Below are 27,028 nucleotides of genomic sequence, written 5' to 3'. Positions count from 1 at the left end.
GTTATGTGATATGAACAGTGATATGAAAAACTATTTGTCCCACATTGGAGTATTTTCAAGCATGAACGGCCTGTTTAAGGTCGTGCCACAGCAAATCTCAATCAGATTTAAGTCCAAACTTTGACTAGGCCACTCCAAAATCTTAATTTTGTGGGGTTTTTTTCTTTTTTGAGCCATTCACTGGTGGACCTACTGCTGTGTTTTGAATCATTGTCCTGCTGCATTACCAATATGCACTTAAGCTTGAGGTCACAACCTGATGGCGGGACATTCTCCTTCAGGATTTTCTAGTAGAGCAGAATTCTGGTGGTTCCATCAGTTATGGAAAGTTGTTCAGGTCCTGAAGCTGAAAGCAGCCCCATACCATCACACTACCAGCACGTTTGGCTTTGTATGATCTTTTTATGAAGTGCTGTGTTTTAGGCCACATAAAACAGGCCACACGTACCTTCCAAAAAGTTCAACTTTTGTCTCATCAGTTCACAGAGTATTTGCCCAAAAGTCTTATGAATAATCAATCAATCAGGATAATCATTATTTTTGCAGTCTGTTTCTTATTGTTGAATCATGAACACTGACCTTAAGTAAGACAAGTGATATTCTGGGTTCTTTGAGCTCCTGGATGAGTTGTCGTTGTGCTCTTGGAGTAATTTTGGTGGGACGGCCACTCCTGGGAAACTGTTCCAAGTTTTCTCCACTTATGGGTAATGGCTCTCATTGTGGTTCACTGGAGTCCTATAGCCTTAGAAATGGCGTTGTAACCCATTTCAGATTGATACATGTCAGTTCCTTTGTTTCTCATCTGTTCTTGAATTTCTTTGAGTTGTGGCATGATGTGTTACTTTTTGAGATCTTTTAGTGTGCTTTACCTTGTCAGACAGGTGCTATTTAAGTGATTTCTTTATTCAACAGGTCTGGCAGTAATCGGGCCTGGCTGTGGCAAGTGAAATTTAACTCAGCTTTCCAAAAACGTGGTTAATCACAGGCATTCATGATTTAGCAAGGGGGACAATTACTTTTTCACATAGGGCCAGGCAGGTTTGGACACCCTTAATAAATGAACTGCATTTTGTATTTACTTAGGTTATATTTGTGTAATATTAAAATTTGTTTTATAATCTGAAATGTTTTAGTGACAAATATGTAAAAATATTTTTTAAAAATCAGGAAGTGGGCAAATAGTTTTTCACAGCACTGTATTTACATGCACATTCTCCACACAAAGTAACTCCCTAAACCCAAAAATAACAGCAATATCTGTATGCTGACAAGGATCGCTTTCTGTGATTTTTATTGTACGATAAATGTAGGGTACTCCAAAGCAAAATCCACTGGATAGTTCAAAAAGTCATATACTTGCATGGAAATAATAGTTTCAATTGAAACCAAGATTAAAAATGACCATGAATATGAACTGCGAACCAGAACACATAGCAAATTTAAGTGTGACTTCTTCAAAACAACTTAAAATTTCTTCAATTCCTGTTTCCTTAGTCCTGCATTTGTTGTGTTAGAAGTGATGTGCTGTGGGTTATTTTGCCCCAGCAGAGACACACAATTTGCCCTCAGTCAACAAATGTCCTTTACTGTTGCCGAAGGACCAAATCAGAGTCCAGGCCTGCAGAACTAGAAGGGGCAGGCGAGCAGACAGATAAGGCAGAAAATACATAATACAACAGGCTAATTTATCTGTCTCATTGGTTACAAAACAAACTTTTCATAAAGAACAAGAAAAACAGGAAGAAAGGGTAACATTTTAGTCAAGTAAGACATGCGGCTAACTACAGTAGTCTTCATATGTACACAAAACGTGTCAAAGCCAAGTGTCCATGAGTAATCAGGACAGTTTCCATGGCTGATTGCAAACACATCTACTGTAATACCACTAATCCTGTGTACCACCTCAGTGAAATCTAGTTCCACCAGGGTCAGATGCTAGGCAGTGGAGGAGAGTGATGCCAAACATGGTTGAACATCTGACCAGGTCTTTTATTTTATTATTATTATATTACTGTTGTTATTTTTTCTGCTCAGGTGCAATCAACTTTCCTGTCCAGGCAGTGACAAATGATTCCAGGCCTTCTGCTCCTGATGCTGGATACATGGGCTTTCCAAGTGAATCACTCAGCTTGTGCTCAGATCAGGTGTGGGTGGTGGCTCCAGGCTCTCAGCGACCTCTCCCAGCTCGTCCAACACCTCTGTGAATGCTGGCCGTCTGAATGACTCCACCTTAGTTTGAACAGAAGAGAGTAGCTCTGATAGGCTATGTCTGGAGGAATTCTGGTATTTTTATTATTACTTATGTCTAGTGATGTCTTCATTGCAAGGAAAGAACAATTCTTCACTCTTGTATTGTGTTACTGTGAACTGTGTAAACTTTTCTGCCTACATACCATACAGCAGCTGGCTGCCAACTCCAGGAGACGCTGTGGACAGTCAGTCACCAGCCCCTTGAATGAATTCACGTCCAGACCATAGTCCTGAAATATATTAACAGCCACTGCAGTTACAGTGCACATTGTACTAGATGCTTTCATAAGGCACATCAATCTTAACTCATCTAAACAATGAACATTTGACTCCTTTTCACAGCTTGGTATGATATTTGGTATGGTATTCAGATAACATATACTGCTCTTTACATGCTGTACTGAGGAAAAACATTAATTTGTATTTGCTCATACATTAAGTATGAGTTGACTGTGTTTTAGGTGAAAACATAAAACTAAAAATAATGTTATTTAATATACATACATGATACTATAGTATTTCCATGTCCTAAAATTGTAAATCTATATTTTTTTTAAAGCAGTAGTTTGACATTTTAGTTAATAAAAGGTGGACACAGAAGACATTTAGCACCAACATTATGTGTACTGTATATAGAAGCAAGGTCTACACAGCGGGCCTGGTTCTTGGCAAACTTAAACTCTACACTTGCCAACCCCTTCAAGAGTCACTAACACACTGAACACACTGTCTGTTTATCAGCACAGAAACACACATGAACAGCATTGGGTCATTAAATTTTCTTTACACTTGTTTGAAAAAAGATTAAACCAACCAGGCACATTGTGTTAATTATTAAACTTGAATTGTGTTTTCTAATTTTGAACTCCAGCTGCTTCTCTGTGCTACCAATCCATATGCTAAGATAACTGCCCACTGGCTTTAGTCTCGTTCATAACTGATGGACTTCTGTGTGAAAACAATCTTTCCACCTTTGTCTTAGCATGACAACAAATGCATCCTTGGACAACAACGATCAACCCTCTGTTACAGATTTTAATAAAACAAATGGCCGCATGATGGTGGCAGAAAGCATTAAATAAAATGTATTCCTACTTAAAGGAAGGGTATCATCTGCTACTGATAAATGATTTAAATGATTTACACCTACAACTATAGTTAGAACAACTGGTCTAGGATAAAGTATAGTCAAGGTTCCTTACTGTGGGGAGCTTTAGACCATAACATTACTATACAATTAAAATGTACAGCACATAAAGAAAGTTTCATTTGCTGATGAGAGCCATGACAAATTATAAAAACCTCTGTTAGGAAAAAATGTGTGTTAACTTACTCAGAATTTAACTTATTGCTGGTCCCAGCATCTAACATCTAACAAGGGGCAGTTTTGTTGTTTAACTTGACTGTTTAAGTTTTTAAATGGAACAATTTTGGAGACATTACATTAACAGTAGCACCTATAAACTTAATTTCATCACATATTTGTTAATTATGGTAAGAGCTATTAGTATGCCATAATCCTTAGTTCCTCTTTACCAATGGGTTAATATCATGTAAGGTTAATATCGTGAGTTTCTGACTGAGGTCCACCTGTGATCTGGGTAGTATCTCTGGGTCAGCGGGAATCCTGGCCAGTATTTCACAGAGCACAATACCAAAGGAGAAAACATCCACCTGGAAGATAGGATGCAATCATCACTGATACTGAACTAACTACAAATACATTGGTTGCTGGAAAGCAACAAGCTGTCCGAAAATATAGAATAATGTGTCTAATAATACATGTAACTCTTAGACAATCAATCAGCCATTTTATTTATTTAATTTTTTTTTTTTGCAGAAGTGCCAGACATTCTGTCTAGCTTCTCACCTGTGAAAATTTTAAATTTTAAAATCACTCAAACTCAAATCACTTTGAGTTTTAGACTGTTGGTTGGAAAAACAAGCATTGATACCACTATAGGCTTCAGGAAATTGTAACATGCATTTTACAATATCTTCTGACATTTTACAGACCAAGCCATTACTAAATGAACTGAGACAATAATTCATAAATTATTACTAAAAATAATCATTATTGTTAACATACAGTAAATCTATATCCTAAACAGTTTTTCCACTACCTTACGGTCATATGGCTCCCCTCGGAGCATTTCAGGGGCCATCCAAAAGGCTGAGCCCACTAATGAGAGTTTCCTGCCGGGGTCTTTAACTGGCAGCTCCACCACCTCCCTGGCCAGGCCAAAGTCTGTCACCAGAGCCTCCCGTCCTCGAGACGTCACCCGGATCAGACAGTTCTGGAGAAACACAAACAGGAATGCTACTGTCATGTGATAATGTGTCAGCAGATGGCAGTGTAAGGCTACTGTTTGCAGACAGCATCATCAGTTCCTTTCATCCACATTGGTTTTAATTTGAAAAGACTTTGAATCTTTGAATGTGCTTCCAATGGACTGTATATGTGCTCTGTGGAACAAAGTGCCAGACAAAGAGTCTCTTTAGTCGGTCCACTTATCAACAGGCTCAATAGGATCTGCTGTAGCTTCTTTCCAGCACTCTAAATAATTCCCCCACCTAACATGTGAGATGCACAACAGACTCAGTCTGTTTGCCTGTGTGATGTAGTAGTCTTAAGCACACTGACTGGCAGGCTGATATCTAATTAAAAAGGTAAACATCATAAATTGTGAGAAAAAGGCAAATCATGGTTCACTGAGTTAGCAGGCTGAGAGCTGTAGGTGTGATGCACTGTGTGGCAGTGGTAGTTGCATAACAACAGTGGGTGGCCTGAAGTATGTGTATCAGTGTCTGTGTGTAACATGCAACCTTTCTGTAAGAGTCTGTGTGTGTGTGGGTGTGTGTGTGTGTGTGTGTGTGAGATTGGGTGTGTATGGAAGTGAAGAGACGTCCCACTGCACCAAAAATCATTTCCTTCAAGTAGCCTGTAATTATGAGGCTGTCCTTGGAAAAAACATTTGACCCAAACTTCACTACTAAATTAAGCACTGGTCCGTCCCCTCGCTGCAAAGGAAAGCAACAGTTTGGCAACAAAAATGGAAAGCTCTTGCAAACACAATGCAGCAGATGCAGCTTTTAAGCCCTAATGAAAAGAGGCTTTAACCTTCCAGGAGCGTCAACTGTGATTCAAGCTAACTTTCTAAGGCATGTTCACAATGACTGCATTAGTTCAGGGGGTTTTGGAATGTAATTTGCCTTTTGGATGTCCTCACACACTGACGTCAGAAGCTTTATATGTCCAGTGGACAGTGGTTTGACTTAATCCCACTAAACCTTCCCCACATTTTCAAGTTTTTAGGCAGGAGATAAATGACTTGATCTTTAAAGGAAACAAAAGTACACATTCCTTCTTTTCAAAGGAGAGCTCTGGTTATGTTTGTGAACAACTTTGGGGACCACTTTGTCACACTACATCAGATGATCCCAATCCACAGACAAACAGGCCCCAGGAAAATATGCCCAGTGAGGCTTTTGGCTTTTTTTAGTCATGGAAACTTGAATTGGTGTTTATTTTTCCACCACAGATGCTTTCATCAAAGTAGAAAGACTTTTATATTTTCACTAAGAAGGATCTGTGGTCATGGCAGAACATTTGTACTAGCTGCTATTCCACTAGCCTTTGTAAATCAGACGTCACGCAGGATGGCGACTGTGGATGTAATGGAATTTGTTTTGCACGCTGCAGATATTACGCTAGGGCTATAGAAAATCATCTCCTGAAATTTGATACAAAAGATGAAAAGAAATGGACTAAAGAACAATTAATGTTGGACACTGAACCAGAGGGATATTTTCACGGTCTGCGTACACCTAAAACTTTATGCCAAAGGGATGAAACAGTTTCTGATACAGATATTCTTTAGGTTATCTGTGAGTTGAAGAAGGTTTCTGTTTTTGAGCAGAACTAAAAAGTAAGCAGATATCAGTTTGGTAAAATGGATAGTTTTTCTGGTGAAGGAGACAGAAGATAAAAATGAAAGAGACTTGGAAACAATGGCTAAGATTTCAGGTTTTAAATGAATAATTACAGACACTGTTTATACAGTGAATTTCACAGATGGTCACAGATGTTTTGTTTACTCAGTGGAAACACACTGACTCCAGCTAGAATCAAGCAGTAGTGGCAGGCTTATAGAGAATGGAGATAGTGTTTTGTCAGATTGCACAGTACAATTGTCAGGACTGCCAGATGGAAACAGGAGTTTTAAATCAAGGGGCAGAATCACTCGTGTTAATGTTGACTGGAAAAATAAAAACAAAAATATTGCCAATTGAGTCTTGCAAAGATTGCTGCAAGTCTGATCAAGACAAGTCTTGCCTGTGCTAAAAAAAAAACAAACAAACAAAAAATACACCTGGGCAGTAAGAATACTTAGGTTGCATTTCAGGTCTTGTGAATAATGTCTCATGCTCATGTCTCTGTCTCATGCTGCTTTAAAAAAAATCTAATCTAATATGTTGAAAAAAAAGTGCAGTTTCAACTGCACATAAATAATACCATAGTTACTAGGGCAACTATGTAGATGAATAACTTAAAAAATAATATAACAAAGAACTTTGCCAAAGGTTCAAAAACATAACCTGGATATACCAATTATGCTGATAAACAAAATGTTATGGCATCAACTTTAAAGCAATATGGCTAATGAGCAAAGCTCCAAAGACAAGATGGAAAAACCAAAACAATTAGCTTAAAGAGGCTAAAATGTTCTGTAAAGCTTAGAGGATAACTGTCAGGGGGTCTTGTCACTATAAACATCTGTTTTATACATAATCTTTGATGTATTGATGATATACATTTATTGATTAGTGCAAATTTAGTTTTATCTGCAAATTAATTTTTACCATTCAGTCTAGCTCAGTCCAGTTCCTGCGGCCAGAGAGTGACATAAATCAGCTATGGCCTCCATGTGAATTGGGACAAACCCAAATGAGTTGCCTGAGGAAGATGTGCATGGAGCGACGGTTTGGGATACAGGGGAGAGAGCTAGTTATATACGTAGCAACAGTACTTGCTTAGCAACAATCTATTAGCATGACAATAATGACTTTCATGTTGCCGTGTCCCTTTGCATTACTGACTGTTTGCTCTATGAAGCCTGGCAACCAGGAGAGACAGACAGCACCTGCATAGCTCTCTCTCTCTCTCACACACACACACACACACGCACACACACGCGCACACACACACACACACGCACACACGCACACACACACACACACACACAAGCATCACACCCAAATACACACAGAAACAACCATATTCACTTATATAAGTGTCTTGCACTACAGTGTGATTCATAATAACAAACAAGATGGAGATTAGCCAAACTACAAGACAAAAACCTGATAAAGACGTGAAACGTTTAACACGACTATTGGGCAACAGAAAATCAGTGTGTAAAAGGCACATTCAGAACATGGAGATCACAAAGACAGTCTATTTAAGGGAAAAATATAAGTCATTAAGATTTTCCTATGGACAAGCCCAAAGCATGTGGCAGTTAAAGACACTACAAACAAACCACAAATTACTATTGTGGGAAAAATATGTTCTGGGAAGAACCAGGCCAGAGACCTGAGAACTTGGTCACTTTAGTTATCTTCAAAAAGATAATTTGTTGGGTAAAGAGAGGCTCAGTTTATTTTTAGGTGACTGGTTAGTCCACAATATAGTACCAATGTTTGGATCATATCTGATGCTTTTTTGGGGTTGCCTCTTTGGAGGATAAAGATTTTAGAATGAATACATAATATATTGATATTTAGAACTTCAACATGATCAGTGTGTCCTTTGAGAATTAAGCAACCCAGTGTTGCACCTTAACCCCTAGGCCAGCAGGGGACAATTTATATAAATTCCAAGATATAAAGGCTCTAACGGAACATTGAAAGATATTGAAATGTTCCCAAGTTATCAATCAGTCCTGGTTTTTAGGTGTAGAGCTGTGATGGACAAGTATAAACCACTGTACATCCCCCTGTGAGATCACTGTGGTGGCAGACTAAGTAGCTATGATAGCAGATGTTGAAAGACGAGATGAAAGTTTAATGAACCCCCTGGGGACACTGGACTGTTGCAGCAGCTAAATAACAGTAGGACAGAGACTGAATGTCTTACCTTGGAGTTTAGATCTCTGTGGTAGATGTTCTTGTAGTGCAGGTAGATCATTCCCCTGCTTATGTCACAGGCCAGGTCCACCTTCTCTCTCCAGCACAAGGGAACATCTTTCCTGGCCAGAAGCTCCTCTAGACAACCACCATTCACATACTGAAACAGCCGACAAACACCAGGTTACTGTAAAAATAAAAACTTAACAAAATAGATGCAATAGACACTGGAATGATAAATAGTTGGTGCTGGTAGGCCATATAAAGTAAACCTGTAATGTAAAAGTGTAATGTCTTATTATGCATGCTAAGACTGACTTAACCCGGTCACCATTTCATTATCACAATTGCCTCCCATCAGTGTTATCTGTTTCGTTTTACCACACACAGACCACAGCCAGCCTGTGAACATACACTAAGTGACTCATAAGTAGCAAGCAAAACGACAGAAACAGAGCAGTACTCACCTCTAAGATTGGATAGAGTTTGTCTTCTTTTACACAGATTCCCAGATATCTTGAATAAGAAGAAAATATGGTGTTATTAATTGTTCCTTAATAGTAAAGTTGAGTTTAAACATAACAAGCTATGGTAATTTTTGTTTTCAAAGGTAAAGTCTGATAAGTGTATTTTGGTCCTCCTCTCAGCGCTTTCAAACCTTCCTACCCTCACAACCCCAAGTCAATTCAATCCAGTTTATTTGAGTATTCCTGACAGCATGGCAATGTGTATGGGATTGGCAGGTCGAAACAATTACAATGTTTTTTGTCATTTTACATTATATTCTTCAGTTAAAAAGGGCAAATATTGTAACTGTATGTTTATATCAAGAAAAATAGTGGCATAAATACTGTTGTGGTCATACACTGTTCTCTGCTATAATGGTGGCCATAATAATTAACAACAGTTAATTATTAAAGTACTGGGTAACCCACCCCTTTTCAATTTTAGAATTTTCAAATCCATGTGTTAACTGTATATTCTTCAGGAAACATTTTACATCTGATAACAGATTATTATGAAGCTGACATTTTAAGGAAGAACAATTGAGTACTAAGTACAAAGAACAATGGCTTAAACAAATATCACTTACACTCAGTGTGTGCTTGGTTTAGGCCTACATACAGTGTGAGCAGGTTGTGTGTATCAGGTACTGACATCATGGCCTCAGCAGATACAGTGAACTAATCTGGAGAACACAATGCTGTGACCTTGCTAAATGGCTAAAATAATATTGCTAAGGCAAACATTATGTCTGCCTGGTTTCATACCTTACGCAACTGCTGGTGGTGACAGCGTCGGTGTTAAATTGCACCAAGGTCTCATTTTATTTGTGTTGATTGCCACTCAAAGCAAGGCTGTGCTTCAGTTATGTGACAAGTACAGAAAGTAATGTCATACATGCAAGTTATCTGATTACTGGTAACAGTTTCTCTGAGTTTATCTGAAATGTTTCTGTTATTTTTTTATATAAATATATATTAACCAACTGTTCACTAATTGCAGTCACTATATTGAATAATAAAGTCCTTAGAATGTTGTATTTACTCTCATTCCACTGCCACCATGTGGCCAAAAAAAATCCATAAATATATCAAATATGTTGGATTGGCATATCTAATATATTTTTCCTACCATTCCAGGCAGCCTTTTTATTCAGGTTTTTTATTAATAATAGTAGTAATTTTTATTCAGGCAGGTTTTTATTCATTTCCATATGGCATTAAAATCAAATGGCAAAAACTTGTATCTATCACAGTAAATTTCATGTCTGTGCTGAGTTACAGCTGTAGAGTACAGCAGTAAAAACTTCAAATCAATCATTATGGTGGAACAATTAACTTTAACAAAATCCATATAGACTTACTGCAGTATATTGTTAATTATTGTTAATGGATAACAGGCTCAAGAAAGTCTAAGAGTCTCCTAAAGGGAACATGCAAAACCAAATATGGTCATTATAGAGATTGATATGTGGCTGTAAAGCTCGAATATATATACGGTATATTTAAAATATTATCTTTCACTTAATTATAGTGTGCGTAGATAGAGCAGAAATATGTGTTTTACCTTCTTTTTTCAGTAATCATCGACAAAATAGCATGGTATTCCCATTTTACTGCTCTGTATCTGTGTTGCCATAAATACTGCTACCACATTACAGATTGTGAGATTGAGACATAGACAGTTAAAGTGGCAGTTAAAGTGTGATGTGTGGGAGGGTGTAGAGCCTGTAGAGACACAGAATAAAGACACACAAGGATTCCCCTAAAAGCAAATTCAGTTTCTTTTGCTGCATAAGAATTTAACCTCTTAGAGAAAAGAAAGTTCAGTATGAAGTGGGCTACTACCTGACGATGTTGGGGTGGGAGAGTTTCTGCAACAGGCTGATTTCACGTACAATGCTGTCTTGGTCCACGTCATTTTTGTAGATCTTCACCACCATCACTTTCCGACTGGTGCTATGCATCACCTAAAAGGCACACTTGTTTCTGTTAGTAGAAGAGACATTTGAAGTATTAACAGTAATATCAGAGGTAGTTGTAGTAAGGGTGGAGGAGTGCCAGTTGACATAAGAAGCCAATCTGCCAAAACTCTGACCTCCCCAATCACTCACCCATTCTGTGGCCTCTTTCTAGCTCATCTAGCTCATTTCATCATGGAAAAAAGATAAATGTGTGAAAACCTGCTCTGCCTGTGGCTCTGCTCTAGCTCTGCTTTCACATTAGGAGTTATGTAAGGTCTCAGCTGGGAATGCGTATTGTGCCCCCATGGTCTCCAAAACTGGTGGGCCAATCAAAGAATGGCAAAAATGTCCCAGTTAGCTGAAACAAAGCAAGCTTTGATGGCAGCTCATACATGATGGCAACAAGGCAAAAGGGGAGGGGTGTTGGTTGGGGGGAGGACAGAAAGAATACCTTATAGACTTTGGAGAAGAAGCCACTTCCAATTAGCTCAGCAGTAAAGTTTTCCCAGAACTCGAGTTTGCGGACAGCAGTACGGAGCTTCTGCCAGCGGTCCACATGATAGTACTTGTCTGAAGACTCACCATATAGGGTGGGACTGGTGGGTTCTGAGGACACATCCACATCACACATCCTGGAGATATCCACTGGCAAAGTAGAAACACATAATAAATATAAACTTTTAGTATAAAATGTGTATAGCACCTCTAAAATAACATAAGTAGATTTAAAAGAAAAGTAAAAGAAAAATATGTTTTACTTAAAAAATAGGTTCGATAAAATCCAGAATTCCAAATAATTACACTAAATGGAAATGTGAGTTTTTCTCCAGGTACTCTGGTTTCCTCCCACAGTCCAAAAACATGTATGTCAGGTTAATTGGTGACTCTAAATTGCCCATAGGAGTGAGTGTGAGCGTGTGAGGTTGTTTGTCTCTATGTGGCCCTGTGATGGACTGGTGACCTGTCCAGGGTGTATCCCTGCTTTTCACCCAAAGAGAGCTGGGATAGGCTCCAGCAGATCCCTGTGACCCTGGTTAAGGAATAAGCAGGTATAGATAATGGATGGATGGAAAATGAGTCTTTACATGCTTATTAAAACTAACTAGAGAAGTTTTGTAATGTACATTAACAGGAAAGGGTTGTGTTGACAGTTCTGGTCAATAGTAAAAGAACAGTCCCTCCATGCCTCTTTGTTTTTGTGTTGTTAATACATTTAATGCTGTAGTATTCAATGTCCCACGGCAACGAGGGATGTGTGTAAGAAAAGACAGTTAGCTAAGATTGAGGTGGAAGTAACTTGTTTTTATCAAGTTACTTGTTACAAGTTTTATCAAAACTCTGGCAGCTGCATTGTGTACAAGCTGAAATCTAGACACTGGTTTATCATTTTTGAAATATGTCTCATGTATCCTTAATTCATGTCAAATACACATCCAATGTAAGATATTTAGGGCATTCTGTCATATAATATAAACTGATCAGAGTACCTGCTGCTAACAGTCAAGCATTCAGTAAATGAAAGCATGGACTGAAATAATGGAAAAAGTTGTGCACCACGTAATGAACCTTGTGGAGCACCCCATGGAATGTAGGTCAGTGGCAAGAAAAAGTATGTGAACCCCTTGGAAGTAGCTTTTTAAAAAAAATTGCCATAAAATGTGATCTGGGCCCATTTTCCATATGTGGCTTAACAGATCATCAAATGAGTAATGCTTAATAATCTAATCATGGATCAGGATATTCAGTTATGTTGGTTCCTTAAACATGCACCTAAGACGTAGATTACGAAGAAGAAATTCATACACAACGTAATTCTGCAAAAGCCGCAGAATGCAGAAAGATGGATGCCAAAAATTGGCTGACAAATTAAATAACTACCTTTTCAGTTCAACCCTTTCTGTTGCCACAACTGCACTTCATGTCCTCTGCACTGACATGACAGTAGATCTATAATTTATATTTATCTGCATTCAAGAGAGTAGTAGTGAAAGTAAAATATACGAATAAATTAAATGAATTAAAGGTTACATTAAAGTTTTCTTTAAAGCAAATAGAAAGAAGTTAGGCAGAAATTGACATGTCCCCGCTAATGCTTTTATTTTAAACCTGTGTACATTCCAATGGTCCTGTCACATTAGGAAAAAGTTTAAGTCTGGTGCTAATTTGCATACATACAATTGATGCCCACACATGTATATTACCTGCAGTGGTAAGGGCAAAAAGCCTTCTTTGAGTAGTGCACACAATGAAAATGATGAAAAACAGGAAAAATGTTTATGTAAAGTTTTATTATTGTGAACACTTTTCCCTACATGTTTTGCATTTGGCTGATTGTATAAAAGAAACTGCTACTTGCTAAGAAGCGCAGTGTAATACACACTGAATTGATTTCTTTTACAGCATTTCTTTTACTACTTTGTAGTAACACAGATCACATATAAACACTTTTGAAGTTGGAGATGGACAGCCAACATGTCATATCAACCACTTCTTTTCTAGTATAGCCCTAGCCTGAGTTTGTTTCAACTTGATTTATTTTGAAAAGCTGACAGTCCTAGTGGGTAGAGTCCCACTAGAGGTGAAAAAACATTTTTTGCCTTTAAAAGTAAGAAATCATCCCTGGAGGAATTAAAAGCTCACAAAATGTGAAATTTCACTCTCCCACTTATTAGCTGGAATGGATTAGTAAAGTGACCCCAGTTTACAGACTGAAACAAAGATAGTGATCAGTGTTGAAATAGAGGCTGGAGTAATGCTTAACAACACTGGTCACTGTAATGTTTGTTCTCAAGATATGAAGGTGCAATCTCACTGCTGAATAGGGCACAGAGTTTGTGTATTAACTGAAAGAGACTGATAGCAAAGGTACACTGAAGACAGACTTTTGTATGGACATGATAACTTTTTAATTATTTGTATATTAATTCTAATTTCTCTTTGTATTGCATTACTTTTCCTATCATACACATACATACATACACAACTTTTGCTCCCCCAACAGTCCCTGTCCCTTCGCTGTCACAGATCATGCGGCAATCTGTCTTTCACAGCCAATACCAACTAGAAGCCTCGGGATGACAGGAGTAAGAGACGAGAAGCACATTCAGACACTGATTAACAGCAGTGAGGTTGCACCCTCGGCTTCAGCCTTCTCTGACTGGTTTGAAGGGTTAGGCTCACTGCATTTCTACCAGCCTGGTCAGTGAGTGAGTCACAGTGGCCCTGCACATTACCACATGTTTTGGAGCATATTTCAGCTATAAAAACTAAAACTAAAAAATAAACTGAAATAATAATAATCTTTAAATAATAGATTCGGCTCCTTTGCCAAATAATTTTTAAGTAGAATTAACAGGCTTCTTGTGAAGACCTACGACCTGTTGGGTTGCTTTAATTGAGGCAGAGCAGCATTTACGTATAATAGAGGACTGGTGTAACAACATTGAAGGTGCGTGTTCATTTTTCTCCTTATCAGCCTCTCTTGCACAGCATACACTGATACGCTAACACAATTGGCTGGATTTTGTCAATCAAGTTGGGGGAAACAGCCCCAACAGCAAAGAAAAAAAAAACAAACTGACAGACATTAAATCCAGTAAGTACACCAGTTTGTGCAAAGCTGAGTGACTTGACACACCTCTTGTCTCTAAATGCAACTGACATAAATACAACCTAAATCTTTATGCTTCTACTGCCATTTAAAACAAAATGATAAAGATGTTAGCAAACAGTTATCATCTTTCTGTCTCTTTAGCTGCTGAATAGCCCACTGTGTTCACCTATCTTGTTGCTACATTTGTCTGCACAGTGGGGTCTTAGAGCTTTTTCACTAAACTGTTTCTGCTGAAGACAGACACCTACTGCAGTTTGTGCCTCCCTTCCTCCCTCTCACTCCATTTCCCACTTTGTCTGCTTTTCTTGGCTGTTCTGTTATCAGCTCTGACTCAGAAATACTGCAAGCTAGCCAAGACATGATACTTCACCAGCTCAGTCACTGTGTTTTTTTCACACATGGGATTATAAGGTTACACAGATAACATGCAGGAAATATGTCTGCCTGCAGTGAAGGGCGACACACTGTGAGTTTGACCTATGTCTGACCACACACCGCATCAACAGGAATATCAGGGCTAGCCATCGCCACACTGACGTCCTCTCAGTTGATATGGAGTGCCACACATGAGTGTTTCACAGTAAACATCAGATCGCACCAAAGTGAGAGTTTTCCTCACAGCTCCATCACACACAAGGATTTTATCTGAGGAATTTCCCCCCAAAAAATCATACTGGGATGTGAAGTTAGCTCAAAGCAGAGAGAAAGCATGTGTGAGTGTGTTTATGCACTATAATCAATGACTTTTGAACAGCCATGAATGACCATGTCACCTTCATACCAACAGGGATTAACGTCACTAGTTGACGTCAAGCCAGGTACTCACTCTTGGGTTCACACTTGAAGCCTGATATAGCCATATCATGTGAACCAGAAAACAGCTTACTTACCCTTTTTTCCCCACTCAGCAATTAATGAATCCAATGGCACATTAACTTCCACATACACTGCCTGACACCACTTCAAATATCCAAGCACACACACTAATGTTTGTAATTTACAGGTGCACATCAGTGAGGATTTTTTTAATAAAAGCTATGGTGAAAATGAAAAACAAGGCAAAAACTAAATTAAGCTACTTTTGAGGCCAAAAAGTACAACAAAATTATTACATTTTTAATTAACAAATAAAAACTGATTTGGAAAGATGAATAAATGCCCATGAAGTATTTCTTGTCTTTTCAACAGGCTGCATGCATCTGTGGTATCACACACTCCTGATAACAAACGTGTCCTTCACCACCCAAAATACATTATCTTAGCTGGCTGATTTATTGGCTTGACCACTTGGATTACCATCTATAAGAAGCAGCTGACATCACCTGATGTTACTGATTCTTGGAAGAGATGGCTTTGAAAACTAAATAATCTACATACAATACACTGAGAATTAGACAAAAAGACATATAGGATGCCTGAGATTAACTATTGAAATCCACACAGCATACTGACATTTCTAATTTAACAGTAAGTGATGCAAATAAAATGCTAACTTTGCTTCCAGAGGAAGCGATGCTATTAAAAGGAATGAGTAAGTTCTAGGATTAATGTCGATGGACACTGTGTAAATTGTCCTCTAAAGAAAGCTCCTTTAAAGTTGACTGACAGTTTAGCTTCTCCGTTCAAGCTGAACCCAGTGAACAGGATTTCAGTCACAACCGTGACTGAATCGAGTTTTTGCATCACCAATTTTCCAATAACCTTGCTGTAGACAATAACATCTGTAACAGTGGTAATTGCACACAACAAATATGGCAACAGCTGGATCATCAAAATACTGAAAAGACGTATATACTAAAAAAGCAGGACAAAAAGGAGATTAAAATGGTACTGACAAACTAAGTAGGTGCCAAAATTAAGATTGCACTTCATACCACACTTGGAAATTAATTAATGCTAAGTCTAGAATTCTAATTCTAGACAGAGGTTGGGTGCAGAACAGCATCCTTAGAGGCCTAATGATTTCAGTCATAAAGTATGTATGTGCAACTGCACCACCACAGCATATTATTCTACCTTAAACTGTCCTCTAGTCACCACGTTTTTGGCTACAGCCTGACTTAATAAAGTCAAGCACATAAACTGTCCTGAGCCAAACCACAATAGCTAATTGCCATGTAGATTTTCCAAGGTAAAGCAATGCTCACTTTAGAGCCACAGCATCCTCTGAGTTCTGCCTCTATCTGCAGGTTTTTGAAAGCAGAGATTACAGGGAGGGATCAGTGACATGTCAAATAGGTTGACATCAGATGAGTAAGACAGCCAGAGCTAGACCACACATAGCTGTGGTTCCCCATTCCCATGCACCACTGCCATGGTGGATGCAAAAATCATGAGTAATGCCACTGTTGCACAACATAAAACATGTATTGACACACTGGGCACAAACAATACGTGCATGTTTAAATAAGCATTTCCTTTAGCTTTACATCTCTAAAAAGAAAAATAGAAAAAATGCACTATTAACACTATTCCCATCTGAACACATCTGCATGTCAAGTATTTGGTGCAATGAATATAGACTGTATATGAAAAATATGCAGGTGATGTACTGTAACGTTAAATAATCTTAATTGATTTAAAGAATATACACAAACTAAAGTAGCTAATAAGCAGCTGAAGTTCATGTTTCCATTTTAGACAACTTTGTGTAGTGATTTGGAAGTGAACTCTGGGTGCCAGGACACTGGGGTATCACTGCCGGGCAAGGTTACACTTGCAACATCAAATTTGTGACCAAAACGACCAAACCGACCAGTGACTCTGTGTGGTCAGAGGTAAAGAAAAGCCTGTGACACATTGCTTTTCAACCTGATATTGATGTTGTTATTAAAGCTTAATTGATTTTTTTTTCTTACTTAGGGACAACAAAACAACCTGAAAATAACAGCACTGACGCTTTATTGCCACACTATTTGTTATAACATAACACATTAGAAAACAATCACATATTTACACATCCAGCAAACCTGAATAAATATAGTCATTTACTGTAAGTCATGTTTTTATCAACCTGATCAATATAACTCCATTATTCACTTTTCAATTCAATTTTTATTCAAAGATCTGGCCCTTAATCTGCTAAATGCTCCAATATGTTCATCACCTAGTCCCTTTTTTGGAGGTTTTTTTTTTATTACTGACAACAGCTTCCTGCTGCAGCCAGAAACAACGTGATGACAGTGAACCAAAACTGTCCTTACACTGGCCTATCATCAGTATGTCTGTCTGAACTGACATGAGTATGGACGTGGTGGAACAGGCTATGCACTGACGACACACCGCATAATGCAGGTGAAGCTTGATTATGCTAGACCTTCATGCTGATGTCATCTAAATATCATACTGCATTTCTAGTTTAGCTGACAGCTTTAAAAATAGAAATCCTCATGCTCTGTGCTATATGCCTGAGGCTGGGTCCTGTAGATCAATCACTTTAAATCCATTTTCAACTAGTGCAATATTGACTTGGTAATGACAACTTTGGCATGATGACTCCAGTCTAATATGTACATGACATCAATCCACCATTTCTCTACTTCTACAGAACTGGAGTTAGATGAATGTGCTGTAAATTAGACCTGTTGAAGCAAGCCTTAATTTTAGATCAGTCATCAGTTAACAGCTCTGCTCCTCTCTTAACCCAAGCATCCAAAACATACAGCTGCATGCTCACAATCTGTCTTTATCTTGAGGTGTTCTGGTACCAGGAACACTTAGATACCTAAGTGGTTGGTTGCTTGCACCACAGGGGAATAGCACCATGTAACATGTTTTTCAGGTTGTGCCGGGCCTGGCCTAGGCTCTAGGGGCTCGCCACCATGCTCCCCTCTCAAATCTGGCTCCAAAATAGGGCCCCACTTAACTCCGTGAGGTGATGCCACTAACGTCACTCACTCATTCACAGAGCTCAACCTCCCATTATTTTGTTTGTTTTTTTCTTACCCGGAAACTATTTTTGCAGTGAATGCATGAGCCACATCATCTAACTCACATCTGTCACTGTTTTGTCTCCAAATAATGCCACCTTTAAGTGTCAAACAAAGCAAAGAGGATAATTTAAGAGTATAAATGGTAAACACTGGTAATTGATTCAACTGCACAGCAGTTACATCATAACCATCATGAGGATGGAAATTCTCATACATAACAGAAAGCAGCCAAGCTGGTTTTGGCTGTAATGTGCTCTGCCTGTGGTACACCTCCTAATACCATGTTGAAGTGGTAATGTGGTTACTGTTGCAGTCCTAGCATGGAGGAAAAAGACAGTTGTAGACTCACTGACTAAACGGTGATTGCTTGTAAGTCTTGTTCTAAGTGACTAAAAAAAAAAAAATCAGTAGGGTTAGGAGTCAAAAGTGGGAGAGTATCTTAATGACTTTGGTGATCTTACTTTTTCAGGTAGTTCCCCACCATGTGGACCTCTGGTGCATAACCACAATTAGCCTTAACTGGATATGATAAGTGAAATCACCTGCTGAGGTGATCTGAGGTAAACTGACTTTTGCTGCACTGGTCACATGTTTGGGTTTTTTTTTTTCTGTGTAAAAAGACACACAACAGCACAGCAAACTGATTCAGACCAGAGCATATCAACAGCCTGTGTTCTAGGTTAAAAATACCCCTAACACATGGTACTGTATGTGTAACTTTGATGAGTGTGGTTTCTAACAGGAAGGAACTGCTAAATTACAGCATATTGTCAACCATCGCTCTACCAAGGATAGGGTTACATCCAAAGCCCTCATGGAAAATACTGAGCACGCACAGTGCACAGTGAGACAGCCTCAATATGCTAAGATGTGAAGTTCACAGGATGAAGTTCAACACTTGTCAATGATCAGGGTGATCCCTGCATTAACATTAAAAGCGGGAGAAAAGGTGTATAGGGGAGTCAGCGGGATTCCCCCTCTATCCATCCCTGCATACATGCACACGCTTCCACAGCACATCTGCATTTACATCCAACCTGTCCAGTATGGAATAATTTTAGCAGTAAAGTAAAGTGTGCTAGAAAACAATTTTGTTTTTGTAATCTTAGTTTTGTAAACTTTGACATTTTCAGTTGTAAACCTAGTGTGGTAACCTTGTACATTATGCTTCTGCCTGTAAACTCTGTGAAAAACTCACAGGTGTCCATGTTCGCAGACACTTGGCAGGAACACATGCAAGTTTTGTAACCAGAGCTGTGTAAAAGAAGTGCTCAGTCTGTAAGAAGGACAGGGTAAAACGTTTAGCTACTGGCCAATCAGTGTCTTTGGAGCCACTGCAGCTAATGTAATTGGCTTCATTCTTCAGTCAGCCATGAACTGGGCAGTGAAACCCCTAGTCTTTACCCAGATAATATGACCTGTACTTCTGTGTATTCTGTGTCACTCCACTGTGCTGGGGTTAACTGATGAGTTTAACCTCACTTCCCTCTTTTCAGAGCAAATCAGTTTTAATGATTTGAAAGTAAGCTGCCTCATACGTGGAAGCCTACTGTTTTATATTCATTTAGCATTCCATTGTCAGGCCAGATGTGTAGGCCAGAGCTGTATGTTACTACAATTATTTTTGATCATTTATGTAGTCTGTACTATTTTTCACAAATGCCTAGAAATACCCAATATTAGCTCAGCCCTGTCAATCCTGAGTTACATAATCGATGTAAGGACAGCTGGAAGGCCCATCAGGATCTCTGTTCCCTCCTTACAGGACACGGACTAAATGAGATCTTTACAAAAACACCCGAATTATCAAAAATGACTCTGCCCAAGTTATTTTCTTTAACTTAATGTTTTCATATCAGTGTTGGTGCAGAGAGGAGCAATGTAGATTTCTGTATTGAGCAAACTGACAAAATGAGGTTTGTGGGTACAATCCTAAATGTACAAGCTTGCAACTAAGGTTACAGCTACATAACTATACACTATTTTCAAGCATGTTTCTGTAAATGAAGCAATATTACACCATCCTCAGTAGGGGGGAGATGTAGGTGACACAAATGTCTTGCTAAGGGCTGCTGCAGCCTACAGATCCAGTGCAAATATGCATCTTAGGTAGCCATGTCTGCAGGGCATGGCACAGGCACTAACAGGAATCTGCTAAGTTGTGTTATTTACATTTACTTGATATTGCTTACTATTATATATCATTTGAATGTACTTCAGAAAATAAACACAAGTAGACAAGCCAGTGGTCACTAAAAACACACATCTAGCTATATGTAGTTGTTTGTTTTGGCCTGGGATCAGCACAATCTGATACAGTTTGTACTGCTGTGGTTGTATTTCTACACCAAACCGCAAACAAGGACAATCTCTGGAGCTCAGGAAAACTTCTTTCCTATGTGTAGCATCTGAGTGCTCGACTGAAAATAAATAATGAAATAATAATTTGTCATACGTATAAGCTGTCCAAAATAAAATGTGAAGTGTAAAATATCTAAATCAAACAACAATTCATTAATTCCAAATAATTCCCCCTTTCAGCCTTTCTTCTCTGAAGAAGAGAGAAAGAACACAAACCTGAAGGCTGTGTTAAGCTGGAGAGCAGGTGACGGAAAAGTCAGAGAAGTCTTGATACACCGTCTTTGCACACATTTAGAAAGGATGCTGAGCAAAGGTCTTTCTATTTCAGAACAAAGCAGAGCTACACACAATTACTGCATGGCAGATTCTCCTTCTTAAGGCTCCAGTTCATCAGAGTAACATACAGGTGACACAATGTTTTAACTTCTGTCATGGATGTGAGACACAAGCAATGCAGCGCAGCACCTACAAAGATTGAGACAAGTGACAAAGTTGTGGTTTCACAGCTCAGTGGGACATACTGTAACTTTACTTTGGGTAAATCTGTCGCTGACATTCACATAGATGGTGTCAGAATCGTCCTCCTGGTAACACATGATGCATGAAATGTACCGTGAGAAATGCAGAAAAAGTATCTGAATCATTTACTTACTCCATTGATTTAATAAGCTATTCATATGCATCCTGTTGCTGATGGGACAAATCTGAGGTCTCTGTGAGGTGCAGAAACTGGGAAGGAACCACATACATGCAACAACAAATGAGGGAAAACAGACAGAGGACAACACATATAGACTGTCAAGCAAGCAACATTGACACTGGCACGAAGGCTGACTGGCAGACAAGAGACAATGTTTACAGCTGTTTTTGACTATGTCCCACATTTATTTATTTCCTGGTGACAGTTATAAGGCTTTGGCCAGGACACTTTCTTTCCAAGCTTTCTAATTACGCACGTCTTTAAAAGACAGACACTGCAGACCTACAAACTGATCGCCTCCTATATATCTACAGTGACTATATGACAGTGGTTCCCAACTTTGCCATAGTTGAGGTTTGTGACCCCAAATGTGTTCCCTCACCCATTTCTGCCCAGTATTTCAAGTGTTTCTACCATACTCTGGTATTTTACTATATTCTCAGAAATCCAGTATGGACCAGTGTAACCACAGTTAGTTAATACCAATATAGGCCTGGACACTTTATCGTAATGCAACATAATTTTTTTCAGGGTATGCACTAATACATAACATTATAAGATTTCATTATTAAAGGAGCTCTATTGAAAATCTATGTATCCACAGTGGATGACAGCTCCACAGCCTTTTGGTGCCTTTAGCCCATTGTTTTGGTTTTATAGTCTGCAGCTTTAATGTTTTGATTGACTCTCCCTCGTCATCAGCATTAGTCCTAGCTCAACACTGTGTGTGTGTGTGTGTGCGTGTGTGCGTGTGTGGGTCCCAGCTGGACCCTGATACCTATACTGATGTTGTCCTGAGCCCTGTGTTGGGAACCACTGTAGCACTGTGTCACCATGATATTGGTACAGTAAGCTTGTACTGACTCTACTAAGCTTTTTGTGCCTGGGGTTAGTTGTAACATTTCTGTGACATGGTGAATATGCTTCATCTATGTCACTAAGCCGGTACATGCAGCATACTTTAAAGTATAACAACATTTGGGCCACCTGCTGTGGAACAATAGCCTGTATCTAAACAGGCTTCAGCTACTGCTCTGTCATGGAACAACTGACCGTATGTTTCCATAAAGGCTCAAACTTTCTACAAACGCGGAACAAACACAAGCAGACTACTTACATAAATTGAGTCCCAGCGTGGTGCGGCTACAGCTCAGGCTTATTGTGTGGATCAGGTGTCATCATTATATATCCGCTATACTTTAGTTTTTCTGTGCAAGAAGTTGCGGTTGTCTCAGCACAGTTCCTCTCGGCACGGTGCGTCTTTGTTCGTGCAGCTTCCCGCGGCTCACTCACGGCGCTGAAACACGCCTCGCTAATGCAAATGCATTTTTCTGGGTTGTCTTAGGAACAAGCTTCAGCAGCAGCACGTCGGTGGATGTAACTCCACCCACGGCGAGCTGAGCAGCCGGTACCGGCCTGAACAGCTACGCTGTGAATGGTTGGGGTGATTTGGAGCTGCACGGTTTGTGCTCTAACAGATGTTGCTGCGTGTGGACCGTCTGAATCTTTGATGCTAGTCCCTGTAGCACTAACAGCACTGAGTCTAAAACGATAACAGCTGACAGTGACTGAAATGATGCAGTCCCTTGTGAAAGCTGTTTGTGCTGAGCAGAAGTGTCTGGATGCAGCACAGCAAAGAGGTGGGAGTGTGGAGAACAATGTAGAGCTCTGGCCCAGAGCGAGAGCTCCCACTCAGTCAGTGTGGGACATGAATGCCAGACAAACAGTTGGAAAATGGGCAAAACAGCAGTACAGGCTAGTCTGAGCCTCAGACTCCAGGTTTACACCACTTTAATATGTAAATCAGAAAATGCAGGCATGCATGTGAGAACTCCTGAGCATGATGGAGCTGTTTTGCATTACGTTGCCATCGGATAACACCATGCATTTCACAATGTGACTCTGTAAAATGATGCCTACCTGTGAGGCTTCAATTCTGACATCACATGTGACATAACAAGTCAGGTTGGCACATTGTCATCTGTGGCTAAGGGAGCTTTGTCGTACATACAGTAGCAAATAGCTTTGCTGTTACTGTAAATAATCTCATCTTGGACTTCAAATCCTTGAATTTGCAACAAAACGCTTGTAATCCAAACTGTGTATGGAGTTAAAGAGACGTAAGTGTTTTGTTGTCATGGGAGTCTACAATTAAAAGGCCTTACTGAGTTCCAAGGAGAAATGCTGTATCAGCTTTTTTGGAGAAAGACTGATATTAGAAACTAAATTTCAAGGATGTCTGATGGACCTTGTGTTTTGCTCCACTTTATGGAAGTACAAGCTAACTCCATGGACTACTCTTAACATATTCTGATCAGGGATCAGTCATATCATGCTCATTCTAAAAGAAAAAGGGCTTTGTTTCTTACTTGTCTTTGCTGGACTCTGCTAGTTATTGCACAATGGTGGAGAACTGGCTGTTCTCAGAGTATGTCACTGATGTAGGTCAGTTCAGTAACTTTGCAGTAGTAAAACTGAACAATACTAGTTATAAACTACCAGAGCCTGCTTTATAAGTCAATACATCAGTGTTGTTTATAGTTTATTCTGCTGCCATCAGTTGGACAAAAATTATTTTGAACTACTTTTTCTCAGATTTCACCTTTTTACAAAGGTTTGGGTATAGCAATATGAAGAATGTGACATATAATGATAAAATCAGACAAAAACACACGTTACAAGTTTTTCTTGTTGCTCAAGAATGAAGCAACGTTAAGCCTAACAAAAAAGGTGTGTTGTATTTCTAAAAGGGTTTGATTAGAATTTTGATAAACGGCCAACACTGACACAACATACAGTATCAGTCTTCGCCTCCCTCTTCTATTAAAGACACAGAAGCTGCCATCTGCTGACACTCAGTCTCACTGCTGAATCATGAAGCAATAGCCAACTATTTCTGAGCCCAGCACGCTGGTCGTCACATAACATCTATTGCTATTACCCCCTGCTGTCACCAGTTCATCATCATCCAGTCTGCTGATTTCAAATGCAACATGCCTTTTCAAAATGTATGTATTACATGTTATGTAAAATCTACATAATGCAAAGTAGCCATCATTACTGCAGTGATACCAGTGCTGCAGCATAACAGGAAAACTGCAACAGCAATCTAAAAACTGTGAAAAAGAAAACAGTGAATTACCTGTTTCATAAAAATATAACAAATTAAGCCGACAAATTAAGACAATCATTATCAAATACATTTTGATAAATGTTTGATAAATATTTTCAGTGAAAAAAATATAAAAAAAGAAAGCAAACTACAGAGTAGAGGTATGTATCTCTGTGGCATTGTGCTGTACAGTACATCATTCAGCAGTGTCAGACCTTTTAAAGCTTAGTAAAAGGGAAAAGACATTATTAAGGTTTTTCTGAGGACATGATGTATTTATTTCTTACTTGTTCATAGAACTGTACACAGGTCGGTCATTCCACATTTGCACATTGAGTGGAACCTCTTGTCAGATACTGCCACCCGTTGGTCATCATGTATAGTACATTCAGAAAGTATTCAGACCTCTTCACTTTTATCAATTTTGCTATGTTGCAGCCTGACACTACAATTGTTTAAATTCATTTTTTCTTATTAATCGACACTCAGTGCCACATAATGACACATAGTGAAAACAGACAGAAATATAGCATTTACATAAACCTTCAGCCTCTTTGCAACAACACGAAAAAATTAGCTCAGGAGCGTCCCATTTCTATTGATCTTTGCTGAGATGTTTCTACACCTTGACTGGAGTCAACTTGTGTAAATTAAATGGATTGGACATGATTTAGAAAGACACACACCTCTCTATAGAAGGCAACCACAATCTGAATACATTCCAGAGACGTAGGTAAAACCATCACCGTCATACATTGTTTTGCTGATGACCTAAATAGTTAACTAACCTGTTTCAGGGCTACATTCTTTCATTTTGCTTTCAAATGAAGGTTAGATTCCCTGATCTTCAACAGATGTAATTTCCCATCTAGCTGTTTTGCACATCTCTCCATAAATTCTTCTGTTTGCTAATACAGCTAAACCCAACAGCCCCATCCCATGGCTGTGTGTGTTTGATGGCTTTCTTTCCTTTGCAGCAGGCTACTAATTGATTATGCTTTACCATGGTTCAAGTTCTGTCAGCAGCTAGTATGGCCTTTGGAGAAGTCCTTCCAAACTTGCAACAGCATTGACGGCTTAAATCCATTAACTATGATGAGTTTAGCAAAGGTGCACCTGTTGTACTCCAACTTTCCTATTTCAAACAGATTCCTGAGCATTGGCAGGCTGCGAGAATACACAGGCTGGACCCCCAGCACACGCAGACACAACCCCACATACACATCCTCCAGAGGGATCATCCAGACAAACCTGGAAGCCCAGGAAATCCTACCAGCCAGGTCTGCAGAGAACACATACCCAGCTCCAGACACATAAGGGGGGAAGCTGTCCTCAGGGTACAGCTCCTCTGGTATGTGCCATTTGCTGTGACTGTCCCTCCTCGGCCTGCCGTCACGTATCACTGACCCTGTGATGAAGCCTTGCTGTGGGGAGCTCCTCAGCTGACTGATGAGGTACAACACATTCACAAAGATGTCAGAGTCCACCTTCATGACGTAGGAGGCATTTGGACAGTGGGTCGCCACCCAGTTCATCATCATCATGGTCTTGATTGTCAGATTCTGGTAGGTGTCCTGAAAGTTCATCTGAATAATGTCTGCATGTTTCCTCTTTTCTTCATCCAGCTGTTCCTGGAGGCTGGACAACTGCCCCCCCTCAGGGAGCCCGAGGAAAAACAGGGTGAGGGTGTCCTGTCCTGGAGCACCCCATGTCCTCCTGATGGCCTCCCTTGCTACAGCCTCCTGAGGGGCAACTGCGACCATAAAAAGCAGGAAGGGGCTTGTGTCCCAGCAGGCTGCAGGCTGGTTTCTGAGGTACTGATACGTGTCGGGAGATAAGACTCTGTAGTCCTCGACAGGAACAGCACTGGGCTTTGGGAGTTGTTTACTCACCGCACTCAGCAAAACTTGAGCAGACAGGACCAGCCCAGCTGAGACGAAGAGTAACTTAACTATCCTCCAAGACAAAGTTGCCCTCATTGTACTCAGGGAGCAGCTGCCTGATTTTCCCAGCGCGTTTCGATGACAGGTCCAGGAAATGCCAGGAAATCGGAGCGGGGCAGACCCGGAAAAGGATATATAAGCAGGCTCAGCCGATGTTGTGGTGACGTGTGTAACCTGAGCCCCACCCGGGGTCTGCTCGCTGTTTATTATGGACTAGGAGCCTCATTACTGAATGACGTTAAAAACGAACGTTATTTATAACCTGGGCCGGCTGGATAATTATTCTGCAGTGAGGAAGTCAGGCTACCAGTAGCCTAACGACAGTGAGCTTTTTATTTGTTGGAAGACTACTGCTACTACTACCGTGCCACTACTACTGCTGCTGCTAATACTACTGCCAGGCCTGCTACTACTACTGATGATGATGATGATGATGATGGTCTTTGTTCCTCTAAAAGGACTTGTCTTGGGAGCCCACTGTGTTTCAGTAACTACACTTAGAGCCTATATAATGCTGAGAA

General features: G+C 39.6%; 2 protein-coding genes across 6 annotated transcripts; both read right to left on the bottom strand.

The window, feature by feature from the left end:
- Nucleotides 1–1,274: 1,274 nt before the first annotated feature.
- LOC113139130 (dual specificity testis-specific protein kinase 1) lies at nucleotides 1,275–26,089 on the bottom strand. 5 transcript variants are annotated; one of them, XM_026322123.2, is made up of 10 exons: nucleotides 22,570–22,973; nucleotides 21,405–21,481; nucleotides 11,298–11,491; nucleotides 10,731–10,852; nucleotides 8,847–8,895; nucleotides 8,390–8,539; nucleotides 4,374–4,547; nucleotides 3,841–3,924; nucleotides 2,394–2,480; nucleotides 1,275–2,229 (listed from the first exon to the last, which is right to left on the bottom strand). In XM_026322123.2, the coding sequence occupies exons 2-10, from the start codon at nucleotides 21,433–21,435 to the stop codon at nucleotides 2,125–2,127; spliced, it is 996 nt and encodes a 331-aa protein (XP_026177908.1). In that variant the 5' UTR covers nucleotides 21,436–21,481; nucleotides 22,570–22,973; the 3' UTR covers nucleotides 1,275–2,124. The 5 variants fall into 5 exon arrangements, with proteins under 5 accessions (XP_026177908.1, XP_026177911.1, XP_026177909.1 ...); XM_026322126.1 differs by lacking the exons at nucleotides 21,405–21,481; nucleotides 22,570–22,973 and adding an exon at nucleotides 25,972–26,089; XM_026322124.1 differs by lacking the exons at nucleotides 21,405–21,481; nucleotides 22,570–22,973 and adding an exon at nucleotides 25,864–25,991.
- b3galt8 (beta-1,3-galactosyltransferase 8) lies at nucleotides 24,531–26,617 on the bottom strand. The gene has a single exon (XM_026322128.2). It carries the CDS (start codon nucleotides 26,541–26,543, stop codon nucleotides 25,584–25,586), a length of 960 nt encoding a protein of 319 aa, XP_026177913.1. The 5' UTR covers nucleotides 26,544–26,617; the 3' UTR covers nucleotides 24,531–25,583.
- Between the last annotated feature and the right edge of the window lie 411 nt (nucleotides 26,618–27,028).

Source organism: Mastacembelus armatus, chromosome 9, assembly GCF_900324485.2.
Source record: "Mastacembelus armatus chromosome 9, fMasArm1.2, whole genome shotgun sequence".
Classification (NCBI taxonomy): Eukaryota; Metazoa; Chordata; class Actinopteri; order Synbranchiformes; family Mastacembelidae; genus Mastacembelus; species Mastacembelus armatus.
The sequence above is the reverse complement of the archived record's forward strand: the minus strand, read 5'-3'. Positions and strand labels throughout refer to the sequence as shown.